This window comes from Salmo trutta, chromosome 21 (genome assembly GCF_901001165.1).
Source record: "Salmo trutta chromosome 21, fSalTru1.1, whole genome shotgun sequence".
NCBI classification, from domain to species: Eukaryota; Metazoa; Chordata; class Actinopteri; order Salmoniformes; family Salmonidae; genus Salmo; species Salmo trutta.
This window is the reverse complement of record NC_042977.1, coordinates 46,146,255-46,159,004: the sequence shown is the minus strand read 5'-3', so window position 1 is coordinate 46,159,004 and position 12,750 is coordinate 46,146,255. Positions and strand designations below refer to the sequence as shown.

Here is a 12,750-nt window from a genome sequence, read left to right as displayed (position 1 = left end):
TGTCTCCTCTATAGCTGTCTCCTCTCTAGCTGTCTCCTCTCTAGCTGTATCCTTTCTAGCTGTCTCCTCTATAGCTGTCTCCTCTATAGCTGTCTCCTCTATAGCTGTCCCCTCTCTAACTGTATCCTCTATAGCTGTATCCTCTATAGCTGTATCCTCTATAGCTGTCTCCTCTATAGCTGTCTCCTCTATAGCTGTCTCCTCTGTAGCTGTCCCCTCTCTAACTGTATCCTCTCTAGCTGTATCCTCTATAGCTGTCTCCTCTATAGCTGTATCCTCTCTAGCTGTCTCCTCTATAGCTGTCACCTCTATAGCTGTATCCTCTCTAGCTGTCTCCTCTCTAACTGTATCCTCTCTAGCTGTATCCTCTCTAGCTGTCTCCTCTCTAGCTGTCTCCTCTCTAACTGTCTCCTCTCTAGCTGTCTCCTCTCTAGCTGTATCCTTTCTAGCTGTCTCCTCTATAGCTGTCTCCTCTATAGCTGTCTCCTCTATAGCTGTCCCCTCTCTAACTGTATCCTCTATAGCTGTCTCCTCTATAGCTGTCTCCTCTATAGCTGTCTCCTCTCTAGCTGTCTCCTCTCTAGCTGTATCCTCTATAGCTGTCTCCTCTATAGCTGTCTCCTCTATAGCTGCCCCCTATCTAGCTGTCTCCTCTCTAGCTGTCTCCTCTATAGCTGTCTCATCTATAGCTGTTTCCTCTATAGCTGTCTCCTCTATAGCTGTCCCCTCTCTAGCTGTCTCCTCTCTAGCTGGCTCCTCTATAGCTGTCTCCTCTCTAGCTGTATCCTCTATAGCTGTCTCCTCTCTAGCTGTCTCCTCTATAGCTGTCTCCTCTCTAGCTGTCTCCTCTCTAGCTGTATCCTTTCTAGCTGTCTCCTCTATAGCTGTCACCTCTATAGCTGTCTCCTCTATAGCTGTCCCCTCTCTAACTGTATCCTCTATAGCTGTATCCTCTATAGCTGTCTCCTCTATAGCTGTCTCCTCTATAGCTGTCTCCTCTGTAGCTGTCCCCTCTCTAACTGTATCCTCTCTAGCTGTATCCTCTATAGCTGTCTCCTCTATAGCTGTATCCTCTCTAGCTGTCTCCTCTACAGCTGTCACCTCTATAGCTGTATCCTCTCTAGCTGTCTCCTCTCTAACTGTATCCTCTCTAGCTGTATCCTCTCTAGCTGTCTCCTCTCTAGCTGTCTCCTCTCTAACTGTCTCCTCTCTAGCTGTCTCCTCTATAGCTGTCTCCTCTCTAGCTGTCTCCTCTCTAACTGTCTCCTCTCTAGCTGTCTACTCTATAGCTGTATCACCACGGACGGGTCTCTAGACCATCTCCCTCCATTATCCTCTCTCTGAGATTGTTCAGTTCACTCTCAGAAGTCCATTCACAATGCAACCCTTCAAGTACCCGCTAAGTCCCAAAGTCAAGTGATGTTTTCATTTTAAATAATGAATATTAAATCCACGTGTCATCCACCTAGAAGACATCTATGTCTCTCTCTCTCTCCCTCTCTCTCTCCCCCCCTCTCTCTCTCTCCTTCTCTCTCTCTCTCTGTCTTTCTCTCTCTCCTCCTCTCTCTCTCTCTCTCTCTGTCTCTCTCTCTCTCTCTCTCTCTCTCTCTCTGTCTCTCTCTCTCTCTCTCTCTCTCTCTCTCTCTCTCCTCCTCCTCTCTCTCTCTCTCTCTCTGTCTCTCTCTGTCTCTCTCTCTCTTTCTCTCTCTGGGATGTATTAAAAGCCCCTGGATGACAAATACCTAGCAATTGAACAGGAGGTGGCTAGGGGTGAAGGAGGTGAAATACCAGACCAAAGGGTCGGTACTTACGCCATGGAGATTACACTAAAATCCAGCCAGTTCCATGGGTCTCTCAGGAAGGTGAACGGTCCGACACAGAATCCTCTAGCAAATATCTTTATCATGGACTCAAAGGTGTAGATACCGGTGAACGTGTACCTGAAAAATCATTTCATGGATTCAAAACAACACAGTATTAGGCAATAGCAGTGGATGAAGAGAGATCATTAGTTTAGGTATAAAGTGATAGTGTTTCAACTCACTTAGCATGCTCTCAATCAACCGTTGAAAGAAAATGTAAATGCCAAAATAGCAGAATGTAATAATACGGTATTTACAATCAAGGTATTGTTAGCTAGCAAGGGTGAGTATGTTGTCATACATTCCCAGAATACCTTGTTTCAGAGGCTAGTTTTACCTTAGGTATAAACATACAGTAACGGAATTGGAAGTTAAGCATTCATCACATTCCAAATTGTAAAAGATATTTAAGCAAAACCTGATGAAAAGCGTTGGGGGCGAAGTGTGGAGCATTATACACCATGCCAAGTTGTCATTCTCACGTGGCATTCCAAGTGCAGTGAGTGTGCCGACCGTATCACATGCTCGATGTAGGCTACTTACATTTAAAATACAGTAACTTACCGATCAGGATTCACACACTGTTACTGTTACTGTAGCAACACACCTTGACAACGCTCAATATTGGGACAAAAAAAAAAAAAAAGGGAGGGACAGAGGAAGTTCCTATCACAGGAGAACAGTGTATTCACCATCAAAATAAGTGTATTAAGGAGGGGGGAAGTGCAGACGTATTACTTACTCCAGGTACTTGGTCCAAGGGGCAGGGTCCGACATAGCCATGAAGCAACAGTTGGTCAGAATAGTACACATAATGAACAAGCTGAATAATGTGAAGAAAAGGTTAAAGTAAATTCACATATGTTTGTCAATGTATCACATACTGTACTTACCACACCTTCTCTCTAAATTAAGTTACCCATTTTTAAAATTTTTTTTTTTTTAAATGTTTCTATTAGTGATGTAATTCTGGGAACTAGCCGTCCTTTCAATGGAAAATAAATCTTTGAAATATGACCATGAGGATAATAAACGGACTAAGTTTGTCCTTGTTAGCAACGTCCTCCTCGCGACTACTCTGTTCATTTTATATACAGTAAATGCTTGCATGAAAGCTTGTTCCGGCTCCCATGACCAGTTGGGTTGTTGTTACCGTAGTTCATACATTATAGCTGGACCTCAGCTTTCAGGTCATAGCTAGAGACTGGGGATGTGTTTTTCTCCACGTCTCTAATGCTGGGCGTACACTACACGACTTTCAAAATAAATCCTAAAATCGCTGAGCCTCTCACATTAAACAATCGTCTTTCCTGTAGTTGTTTTTGTGTTGCCAGTAAATGATGTGACACAGAATGGTGTCGCATCACATCAGAATGGTGTCGCATCACCTCAGAATGGTGTCGCATCACATCAGAATGGTGTCGCATCACATCAGAATGGTGTCGCATCACATCAGAATGGTGTCGCATCACATCAGAATGGTGTCGCATCACATCAGAATGGTGTCGCAACACATCAGAATGGTGTCGCATCACCTCAGAATGGTGTCGCATCACATCAGAATGGTGTCGCATCACCTCAGAATGGTGTCGCATCACATCAGAATGGTGTCGCATCACATCAGAATGGTATCACATCACATCAGAATGGTGTCGCATCACCTCGGAATGGTGTCGCATCACATCAGAATGGTGTCACATCACCTCAGAATGGTGTCACATCACATCAGAATGGTGTCACTTCACCTCAGAATGGTGTCGCATCACATCAGAATGGTGTCACATCACCTCAGAATGGTGTCACATCACATCAGAATGGTGTCACATCACATCAGAATGGTGTGAAGATGTGATTAGATTGTTAATGTAACTAGAACGAGCTGTGGCTCAAAGTAGCCCATTAAACTTTTGAGGTCAGTCATTCACGCTTGTTATACAGAGTTGAAATATTTAAAAAAAAGACATTGCTTGTGAATAACAATGACACTTTTTCTTTTAAGGGAAGTGAAAATGCATACTGGCTAGCTGGTATTAGTTATGGCTCCTGCTGGAGAGTCTACACATTCTGGGTGATGTGAAACAACAACATCATGGCTTCTTCTCTGGCGAACTCTCATTGGCTACTGCTGATCACCGTTCTCAAAACTCTGTCGTAGCACATCTCGCACTACAAGAGCGTTACAGATTTTCAGCTGATAAAATCAAACATGTTTGAAAATATCGGGATGTCTCGGACGGCTCAAAAAGACGGAATCGGTAGACCTCAGATTGCGTCTCTGACCCGCTCATATTAAACGAGCGTCTGTGACGGCTGCGTGCCCTCGAGTAGGCAACGACATGGGGATTTTGTCTCCGATCCCAGCTAAATCGTGTAGTGTACACCTGGCTTAAGATGTCTCTCTTTTCTGATTTGTTTCCAGAATTCTGTAGTGCATATTTCTAATAAAGTGGACTGAAAAATAACAAGGCAATGAAGATGTTATCTAGCATTTCACCCACAAGCATACAATTACATTTTGACACTAACAGCCCATTTGCAAACAGTTCTTTCCGGTATACAGTAAGTGGGACCCATTGCAATTGTTAGGGGTAGATTTTTAAACCTCTATAGTATAGTACAGAACAACAGAATATATTTATACTGTAACACAGTTAAGAACAAGAGGATGGGTGGATTTAGTAGAGAACGAGAGGATGGATGGATTTAGTAGAGAATGAGAGGATGGATGGATTTAGTAGAGAACGAGAGGATGGATGGATTTAGTAGAGAACGAGAGGATGGATGGATTTAGTAGAGAAAGAGAGGATGGATGGATTTAGCAGAGAACGAGAGGATGGATGGATTTAGCAGAGAAAGAGAGGATGGATGGATTTAGCAGAGAACGAGAGGATGGATGGATTTAGCAGAGAAAGAGAGGATGGATGGATTTAGTAGAGAACGAGAGGATGGATGGATTTAGCAGAGAACGAGAGGATGGATGGATTTAGTAGAGAAAGAGAGGATGGATGGATTTAGCAGAGAACGAGAGGATGGATGGATTTAGTAGAGAAAGAGAGGATGGATAGATTTAGTAGAGAACGAGAGGATGGATGGATTTAGTAGAGAACGAGAGGATGGATTGATTTAGTAGAGAATGAGAGGATGGATGGATTTAGTAGAGAACGAGAGGATGGATGGATTTAGTAGAGAACGAGAGGATGGATGGATTTAGTAGAGAAAGAGAGGATGGATGGATTTAGTAGAGAAAGAGAGGATGGATGGATTTAGCAGAGAACGAGAGGATGGATGGATTTAGCAGAGAATGAGAGGATGGATGGATTTAGTAGAGAACGAGAGGATGGATGGATTTAGCAGAGAAAGAGAGGATGGATTTAGTAGAGAACGAGAGGATGGATGGATTTAGTAGAGAACGAGAGGATGGATTGATTTAGTAGAGAACGAGAGGATGGATGGATTTAGTAGAGAACGAGAGGATGGATGGATTTAGCAGAGAACGAGAGGATGGATGGATTTAGCAGAGAACGAGAGGATGGATGGATTTAGTAGAGAACGAGAGGATGGATGGATTTAGCAGAGAAAGAGAGGATGGATTTAGTAGAGAATGAGAGGATGGATGGATTTAGTAGAGAACGAGAGGATGGATGGATTTAGTAGAGAACGAGAGGATGGATGGATTTAGTAGAGAAAGAGAGGATGGATGGATTTAGTAGAGAAAGAGAGGATGGATGGATTTAGCAGAGAACGAGAGGATGGATGGATTTAGTAGAGAATGAGAGGATGGATTGATTTAGTAGAGAATGAGAGGATGGATGGATTTAGTAGAGAACGAGAGGATGGATGGATTTAGTAGAGAATGAGAGGATGGATGGATTTAGTAGAGAACGAGAGGATGGATGGATTTAGCAGAGAACGAGAGGATGGATGGATTTAGTAGAGAACGAGAGGATGGATGGATTCAGTAGAGAACGAGAGGATGGATGGATTTAGTAGAGAACGAGAGGATGGATGGATTTAGTAGAGAATGAGAGGATGGATTGATTTAGTAGAGAATGAGAGGATGGATTGATTTAGCAGAGAACGAGATGATGGATGGATTTAGTAGGGAACGAGAGGATGGATGGATTTAGCAGAGAAAGAGAGGATGGATGGATTTAGTAGAGAAAGAGAGGATGTATGGATTTAGTAGAGAACGAGAGGATGGATGGATTTAGTAGCGAAAGAGAGGATGGATGGATTTAGTAGAGAAAGAGAGGATGGATGGATTTAGTAGAGAACGAGAGGATGGATGGATTTAGTAGAGAAAGAGAGGATGGATGGATTTAGTAGAGAAAGAGAGGATGGATGGATTTAGCAGAGAACGAGAGGATGGATGGATTTAGTAGAGAATGAGAGGATGGATTGATTTAGTAGAGAACGAGAGGATGGATTTAGTAGAGAACGAGAGGATGGATGGATTTAGTAGAGAATGAGAGGATGGATTGATTTAGTAGAGAATGAGAGGATGGATTGATTTAGCAGAGAACGAGATGATGGATGGATTTAGTAGAGAACGAGAGGATGGATGGATTTAGTAGAGAACGAGATGATGGATGGATTTAGCAGAGAAAGAGAGGATGGATTTAGTAAAGAACGAGAGGATGGATGGATTCAGTAGAGAACGAGAGGATGGATGGATTTAGTAGAGAACGAGAGGATGGATGGATTCAGTAGAGAACGAGAGGATGGATGGATTTAGTAGAGAACGAGAGGATGGATGGATTCAGTAGAGAACGAGAGGATGGATGGATTTAGTAGAGAACGAGAGGATGGATGGATTCAGTAGAGAACGAGAGGATGGATGGATTTAGTAGAGAACGAGAGGATGGATGGATTCAGTAGAGAACGAGAGGATGGATGGATTTAGTAGAGAACGAGAGGATGGATGGATTTAGTAGAGAACGAGAGGATGGATGGATTTAGTAGAGAACGAGAGGATGGATGGATTTAGTAGAGAAGGAGAGGATGGTTGGATTTAGTAAAGAACGAGAGAAGAATGAGAGGATGGATGGATTTAGTAGAGAAGGAGAGAATGGATGGATTTGGTAGAGAAGGATAGGATGGATGGATTTAGTAGAGAAAGGGAGGATGAATGGATTTAGTAAAGAACGAGAGAAGAATGAGAGGATGGATTTAGTAGAGAAGGAGAGGAGGGATGGATTTAGTAGAGAAAGAGAGGATGGATCGATTTAGTACAGAACAAGAAGGTGGTCGAATTCAGTAGAGGAAGAGAGGATGGATGGATTCAGTAGAGGAAGAGAGGACGGATGGATTCAGTAGAGGAAGAGAGGATGGATGGATTCAGTAGAGGAAGAGGACGGATGGATTTAGTAGAGGAAGAGAGGACGGATGGATTCAATAGAGGAAGAGAGGACGAATGGATTCAGTAGAGAAAGAGAGGACGGATGGATTTAGTAGAGGAAGAGAGGATGGATGGATTCAGTAGAGGAAGAGGACGGATGGATTTAGTAGAGGAAGAGAGGACGGATGGATTCAATAGAGGAAGAGAGGACGAATGGATTCAGTAGAGGAAGAGGACGGATGGATTCAGTAGAGGAAGAGAGGATGGGTGGATTCAGTCGTGCATGCAAAGGACAAGCCGTCCGTCTGAGAACTAATAGACAGCCGTCATGTGACGTGAAATCTCCTTGCTCTTATTTCATTTGGGAGATTAAGAGCAGCAGATCAAGGGATTTGGTTGGCGATGCCAGGGAGGAACATCACAAAGCTGTTTCAAAATGGGACTATGGAAAAATCCAATGGGATCCTACCATTGGAATCTGTAAATATTAGAAATTGGCTGATTGTACAGTCCAGTATATGACGCATGGCAGGGTGTGGCTTTTTAGTTTTTTTTAAGGGGATGATTAGAAAGTGGTACCAGTTGAGTTTTTCTGGGTGAGGGGTTATCTTAAACTTACATGTTTCTGTGACATTATACTGAGTAGGCTACCTTGAAAATACCTCCTGCTTTACAAGAAAACAAACAGGCCAAACTGATAGAATTGTTTTTGAAATGAAGTGGCTCTATAGGACACAGCAACACAACAAAGAAAAATCCACCTGGCTCTCTTCCCTGAAACAATGACATCACACGATTATATAATGTAGAATGTTACTGACCCGACATTACATCACATATAAACGTTTTCCTCTGGGCTCATCACTAACCACTAACACAGGTAGATAGATAGACAGACGGGTAGACAGACAGACAGACAGACAGACAGACAGACAGACAGACAGACAGACAGACAGACAGACAGACAGACAGACAGACAGACAGACAGACAGACAGACAGACAGACAGACAGACAGACAGACAGACAGACAGACAGACCGTTGTAAAGGATATGAATGGACCAGGACTTTGATGGAGATTCTTCTGAGGAAGGTGAAAGGGGTAAATATATAGAGAGCAGACGTGGCACTGAACCGGAAGATGGCCGTCCCTTTATTAACTACTATAAAAGTCTGAGGGAAGAAAGAAAGAGGAAAGATGCATTAGTAGCAATACAAGTTGTGGTTTGAGGTCAAATCACAGTAAACAAATAGTTGTAAAGTGCACAATAATCTATTCAATCTAAACCAGTAGGGGGGTCTTTTAAGGTGGGGTAGGTTTGAGTAAATCAACACTCTTTGTTCTGTGCCGGTCCAAATAACCTGTTCTCAAATAGGAGTCAATAAATAGATTCTTGTGTGTACTGGACAGGATTTATTTATCTTCCATGTTGAGAGTCTGACTATGTCTACCATCTGTCTACATCAACGGTAAGCAGTGTCTAGGCAGCCCTGCAGTCCTCCAAGACAGACCCGGGTTCAAGTACTATTTGAAATCTTTCAAATATTTTGAGTGTTTGCTCTAGCCTGCCTGGAGTGACCAGAATGGTGGGGTTCAAATACTATTTGACCTCAGTCAGGTTCAAGCAGCAAACTCCTTCCCATCAACGGAGCCGGTCTGTGCACTATAAGGCCAGCCCAGCTCAGATAATGCAGGCAACTCTTCTCCAAAGCAGGCTGAATATTTACTGAACAGATGTGGATGTATTTATTAAAATATTTATTCGTCTTTGGTTAATCCCACCGTTCAACAGCAGCAGGTCCTTGCCGTTCTGCTGCCATAGGCGAGACCAAAACATTTCTCCCCCCGTAAAACTAGAATAGTCCCAGTAAGCAAAATGACGTTGAAAAGGCATCTAAAATATGTACTTTCCAGACAATGAAGTTAGGTTCAATTTAGGAAAGATGAAAAGGTATTTTCCATATGTTTAAAATACATATTTTCCAGGATGTTGAAAAGGCATCTTTTCCGGACGTTAAAAAATACAGATTTTTCAGAGATTGAAATCAGATTCATTTTCAGGTTATGAATGAAAGTTGAAAATAAATCATTTATAGACGTCTATGTTTGGGTCAAATCAAGGCTTGTCCAGACGGGACAAAAAACTGAACTAAACATAGATGTCTATGATTGGTTCAGATTTTGTCTGGACCGGACCAAAACCCAATGTCCGTAGAAGTGGAAATCAAGGCCGGTCCGGAACGGCACCAAAAAAAGACATAAAAAAGGTGTCAGTCCGCGCTTACTGAGGTGTAGCTTAAAGTGTTGCCTGAAATGTAATAATATGAATACCCATCTATGTAGTAAGCTTACCATTTGTAAAACACCAACAACAAAAAAGGTTTAAAAAAAATTTGGATAGTGCTTACTGGGGTGTGTATGTAGACTACCATGTCAGCCTGCGATGGAATTTTATGAATGCCCATCTATGCGGTAGGCCCACCGTTTGTAAAACAGGCCATTGAATTGACTTTATTAGTCCTGATTCTTGTGACTAATCAATTTGGATATTTAAAAACACTGAATATGCAGAAATATTTTCTTTTTCAGAATGATCAGCTTGTCCAAAACTGACGGATACTAACGTGAAACCACTGCACGTGACAATGGGGTGAAACTCCTGGACAACAGTTGTGATTGTCCATTCCATATTGTCCATTCCATATTGTCCATTCCATATTGTCCATTCCATATTGTCCATTCCATATTGTCCATTCCATATTGTCCATTCCATATTGTCCATTCCATATTGTCCATGTCCATATTGTCCATTCCATATTGTCCCTTCCATATGTCCATATGTCCATATTGTCCATTCCATATTGTCCATTCCATATTGTCCATTCCATATTGTCCATTCCATAGTGTCCATTCCATATTGTCCATTCCATATTGTCCATTCCATATTGTCCATTCCATATTGTCCATTCCATATTGTCCATTCCATATTGTCCATTCCATATTGTCCATTCCATATTGTCCATTCCATATTGTCCATTCCATATTGTCCATTCCATATTGTCCATTCCATATTGTCCATTCCATATTGTCCATTTTACTTTCACCTGTCCTGTTTTTAGGATATGTTGTTTGTTAACATAACAGCACGTTTTTTATTTGATTGAGCGCCATTGAGGTTAGGCCATTTGATCAGAGAAATCTGTAAAAAGTGTCCATCTCATTACATTACCATCCATTTTATCTCCAGCCTGTATTCTACAGAAAAGGCCACATACTCCTTCCATTTTTTTTGTATTATTATAATTTATTAACTTTTTTTTACCCCTTTTTCATGGTATCCAATTGGTAGTTACAGTCTTGTCTCATCGCTGCAACTCCTGTATGGACTCAGGAGAGGCGAAGGTCGAGAGCCGTGCGTCCTCTAAAACACGACCCTCCCAAGCGGCACTGCTTCTTGACACACTGCTCACTTCACCCGGAAGCCAGCCGCACCAATGTGTCAGAGGAAACAACATACAACTGGCGACCGTGTCAGCGTGCACTGCTCCCGCCCCAACACAGGAGTCGCTAGAGCGCGATGGGACAAGGACATCCCGCCCGGCCAAACCCTCCCCTAACCCGGACGACGCTGGGCCAATTGTGCACCGCCTCATGGGTCTCCCGGGATTGAACACGGGCCTGTAGTGATACATCGAACACAGCGATGAAGTGCCTTAGACCGCTGCGCCACTCGACGGGGCCCCACACTCTTTCTATCATATCCTATATCTGCTAAATGATTTTTTTGGACAGAACGTTGGTGGAGCACCGCACCGACGCGTCTCTTCAACAGCACCCTGGAGAGACATGCTGGGAATCAAACAAGATACATATTTTGCGTCCCTGCCTTTGACGTAGTGGGCACTGCTTATCAAAGGGTGGCATCAGCACTCACCTAAAAAGCCCATTTGCCACTGGTTGAGAGAAATTGTAATTGTTTTTGGGTAGAATTATGTGAGGTTTTACGTGTTGTTTTGGAAGTCCGTCTTGGTCAGTTTAGCTCAGAAAATGCCGCCCTCGTCATTAATCCTGCCTAATAAGCGGGCCAGGTGTGAGCAGCAGCATCAAGCAGCTTCATCAAATGCCAATACAAAGAGACTCAGAGAGAGAATGAGTACCTGCCATGCCAATTTTCTCATCCCTCTGTAAAGACTCTGGTAAAGGACAGAGAGGCTTGATCTACGACTCTGTAAAGACTCTGGTAAAGGACAGAGAGGCCTGATCTACGACTCTGTAAAGACTCTGGTAACGGACAGAGAGGCCTGATCTACGACTCTGTAAAGACTCTGGTAAAGGACAGAGAGGCCTGATCTACGACTCTGTAAAGACTCTGGTAAAGGACAGAGAGGCCTGATCTACGACTCTGTAAAGACTCTGGTAATGGACAGAGAGGCCTGATCTACGACTCTGTAAAGACTCTGGTAATGGACAGAGAGGCCTGATCTAGAACTCTGTAAAGACTCTGGTAACGGACAGAGAGGCCTGATTTACGACTGTAATCGACAATCAATGAACCAACAGCATCACCTATGGCTATACATTGTCTACCAGACTCATGAATATACATTTTGAATTGTCGCATCAGGTAACCAGTCCATCAAGTATGAATAATAATAATACAATCCACACTCAAAGGCAATTACTCAAATGTATTTAATTTTGGAGTATAGGCTAGACCAATTATGTACCAAAGACATCTTCAATCAGTTATTTATTCATGTTTTTGTAAAATGCAGTAGGTTATATATTGTATAATGACACAATCATAATTTTAAATCAGGTTTTTTTCAGGCTTGCGCTCATGAGCATATACATATGCATCAGCTGTAATATGTGTATGCGTGTATTTGAATAAATCATCCAGATTAGAAAGCACTGTACATTTTATTGTGTTAAGCTTTAAACCAACATCCACAACCACTGTCACGCCCTGACCTTAGAGAGCCTTTTTTATTCTCTATTTTGTTAGGTCAGGGTGTGACTTGGGTGGGCATATCTATGTTGCTATTTCTTTGTTGGCCTAGTATGGTTCCCAATCAGAGGCAGCTGTTTATCGTTGTCTCTGATTGGGGATCATACTTAGGCAGCCCTTTTTCCCACCTGTGATTGTGGGATCTTGTTTTTGTGTAGCTGCCTGTGAGCAGCCCAGAACGTCACGTTTCATTTTCTTAAACATGTGTAATATTTATTAAACATGTGAAAGTCTAAGTACGCTGCGCCTTGGTCCATTCTTTCAGACAAGCGCAACAACCACCATGTTTTCCACTCAGCTTCAACCCATTGTTGAACTTTTTAAAAACTACTATTTTGAGGATGTGTTTTAAAGATATCATTTGCATTGATGTCAGAATGGTTAAGGGACAGAATGGCCTGAGTACAAGGCCATTACGACCTAATGGTCGTTAGCCAGTTGGGTACTACCAAAGCATGTCCAGAGTGCAAAAAAGGTGATTACCGTGGAATTTTACTGCGGTCATGACTGCTGGAGAGGTGGTAATACGGTCACCTCAA

General features: G+C 42.6%; 1 protein-coding gene across 1 annotated transcript in view; it reads right to left on the bottom strand.

Annotated features, from left to right (window-relative positions):
- Nucleotides 1–12,750, bottom strand: part of LOC115157561 (sodium channel protein type 4 subunit alpha-like) — a 101,316-nt gene that overhangs the window by 68,930 nt on the left and 19,636 nt on the right. The window contains exons 2-4 of the mRNA XM_029705925.1: nt 8,254–8,372; nt 2,605–2,694; nt 1,812–1,940 (exon numbers count right to left, since the gene is read on the bottom strand). Coding sequence (XP_029561785.1) covers nt 1,812–1,940; nt 2,605–2,694; nt 8,254–8,372 — 338 coding nt within the window. The remainder of the gene's footprint in view (nt 1–1,811; nt 1,941–2,604; nt 2,695–8,253; nt 8,373–12,750) is intronic.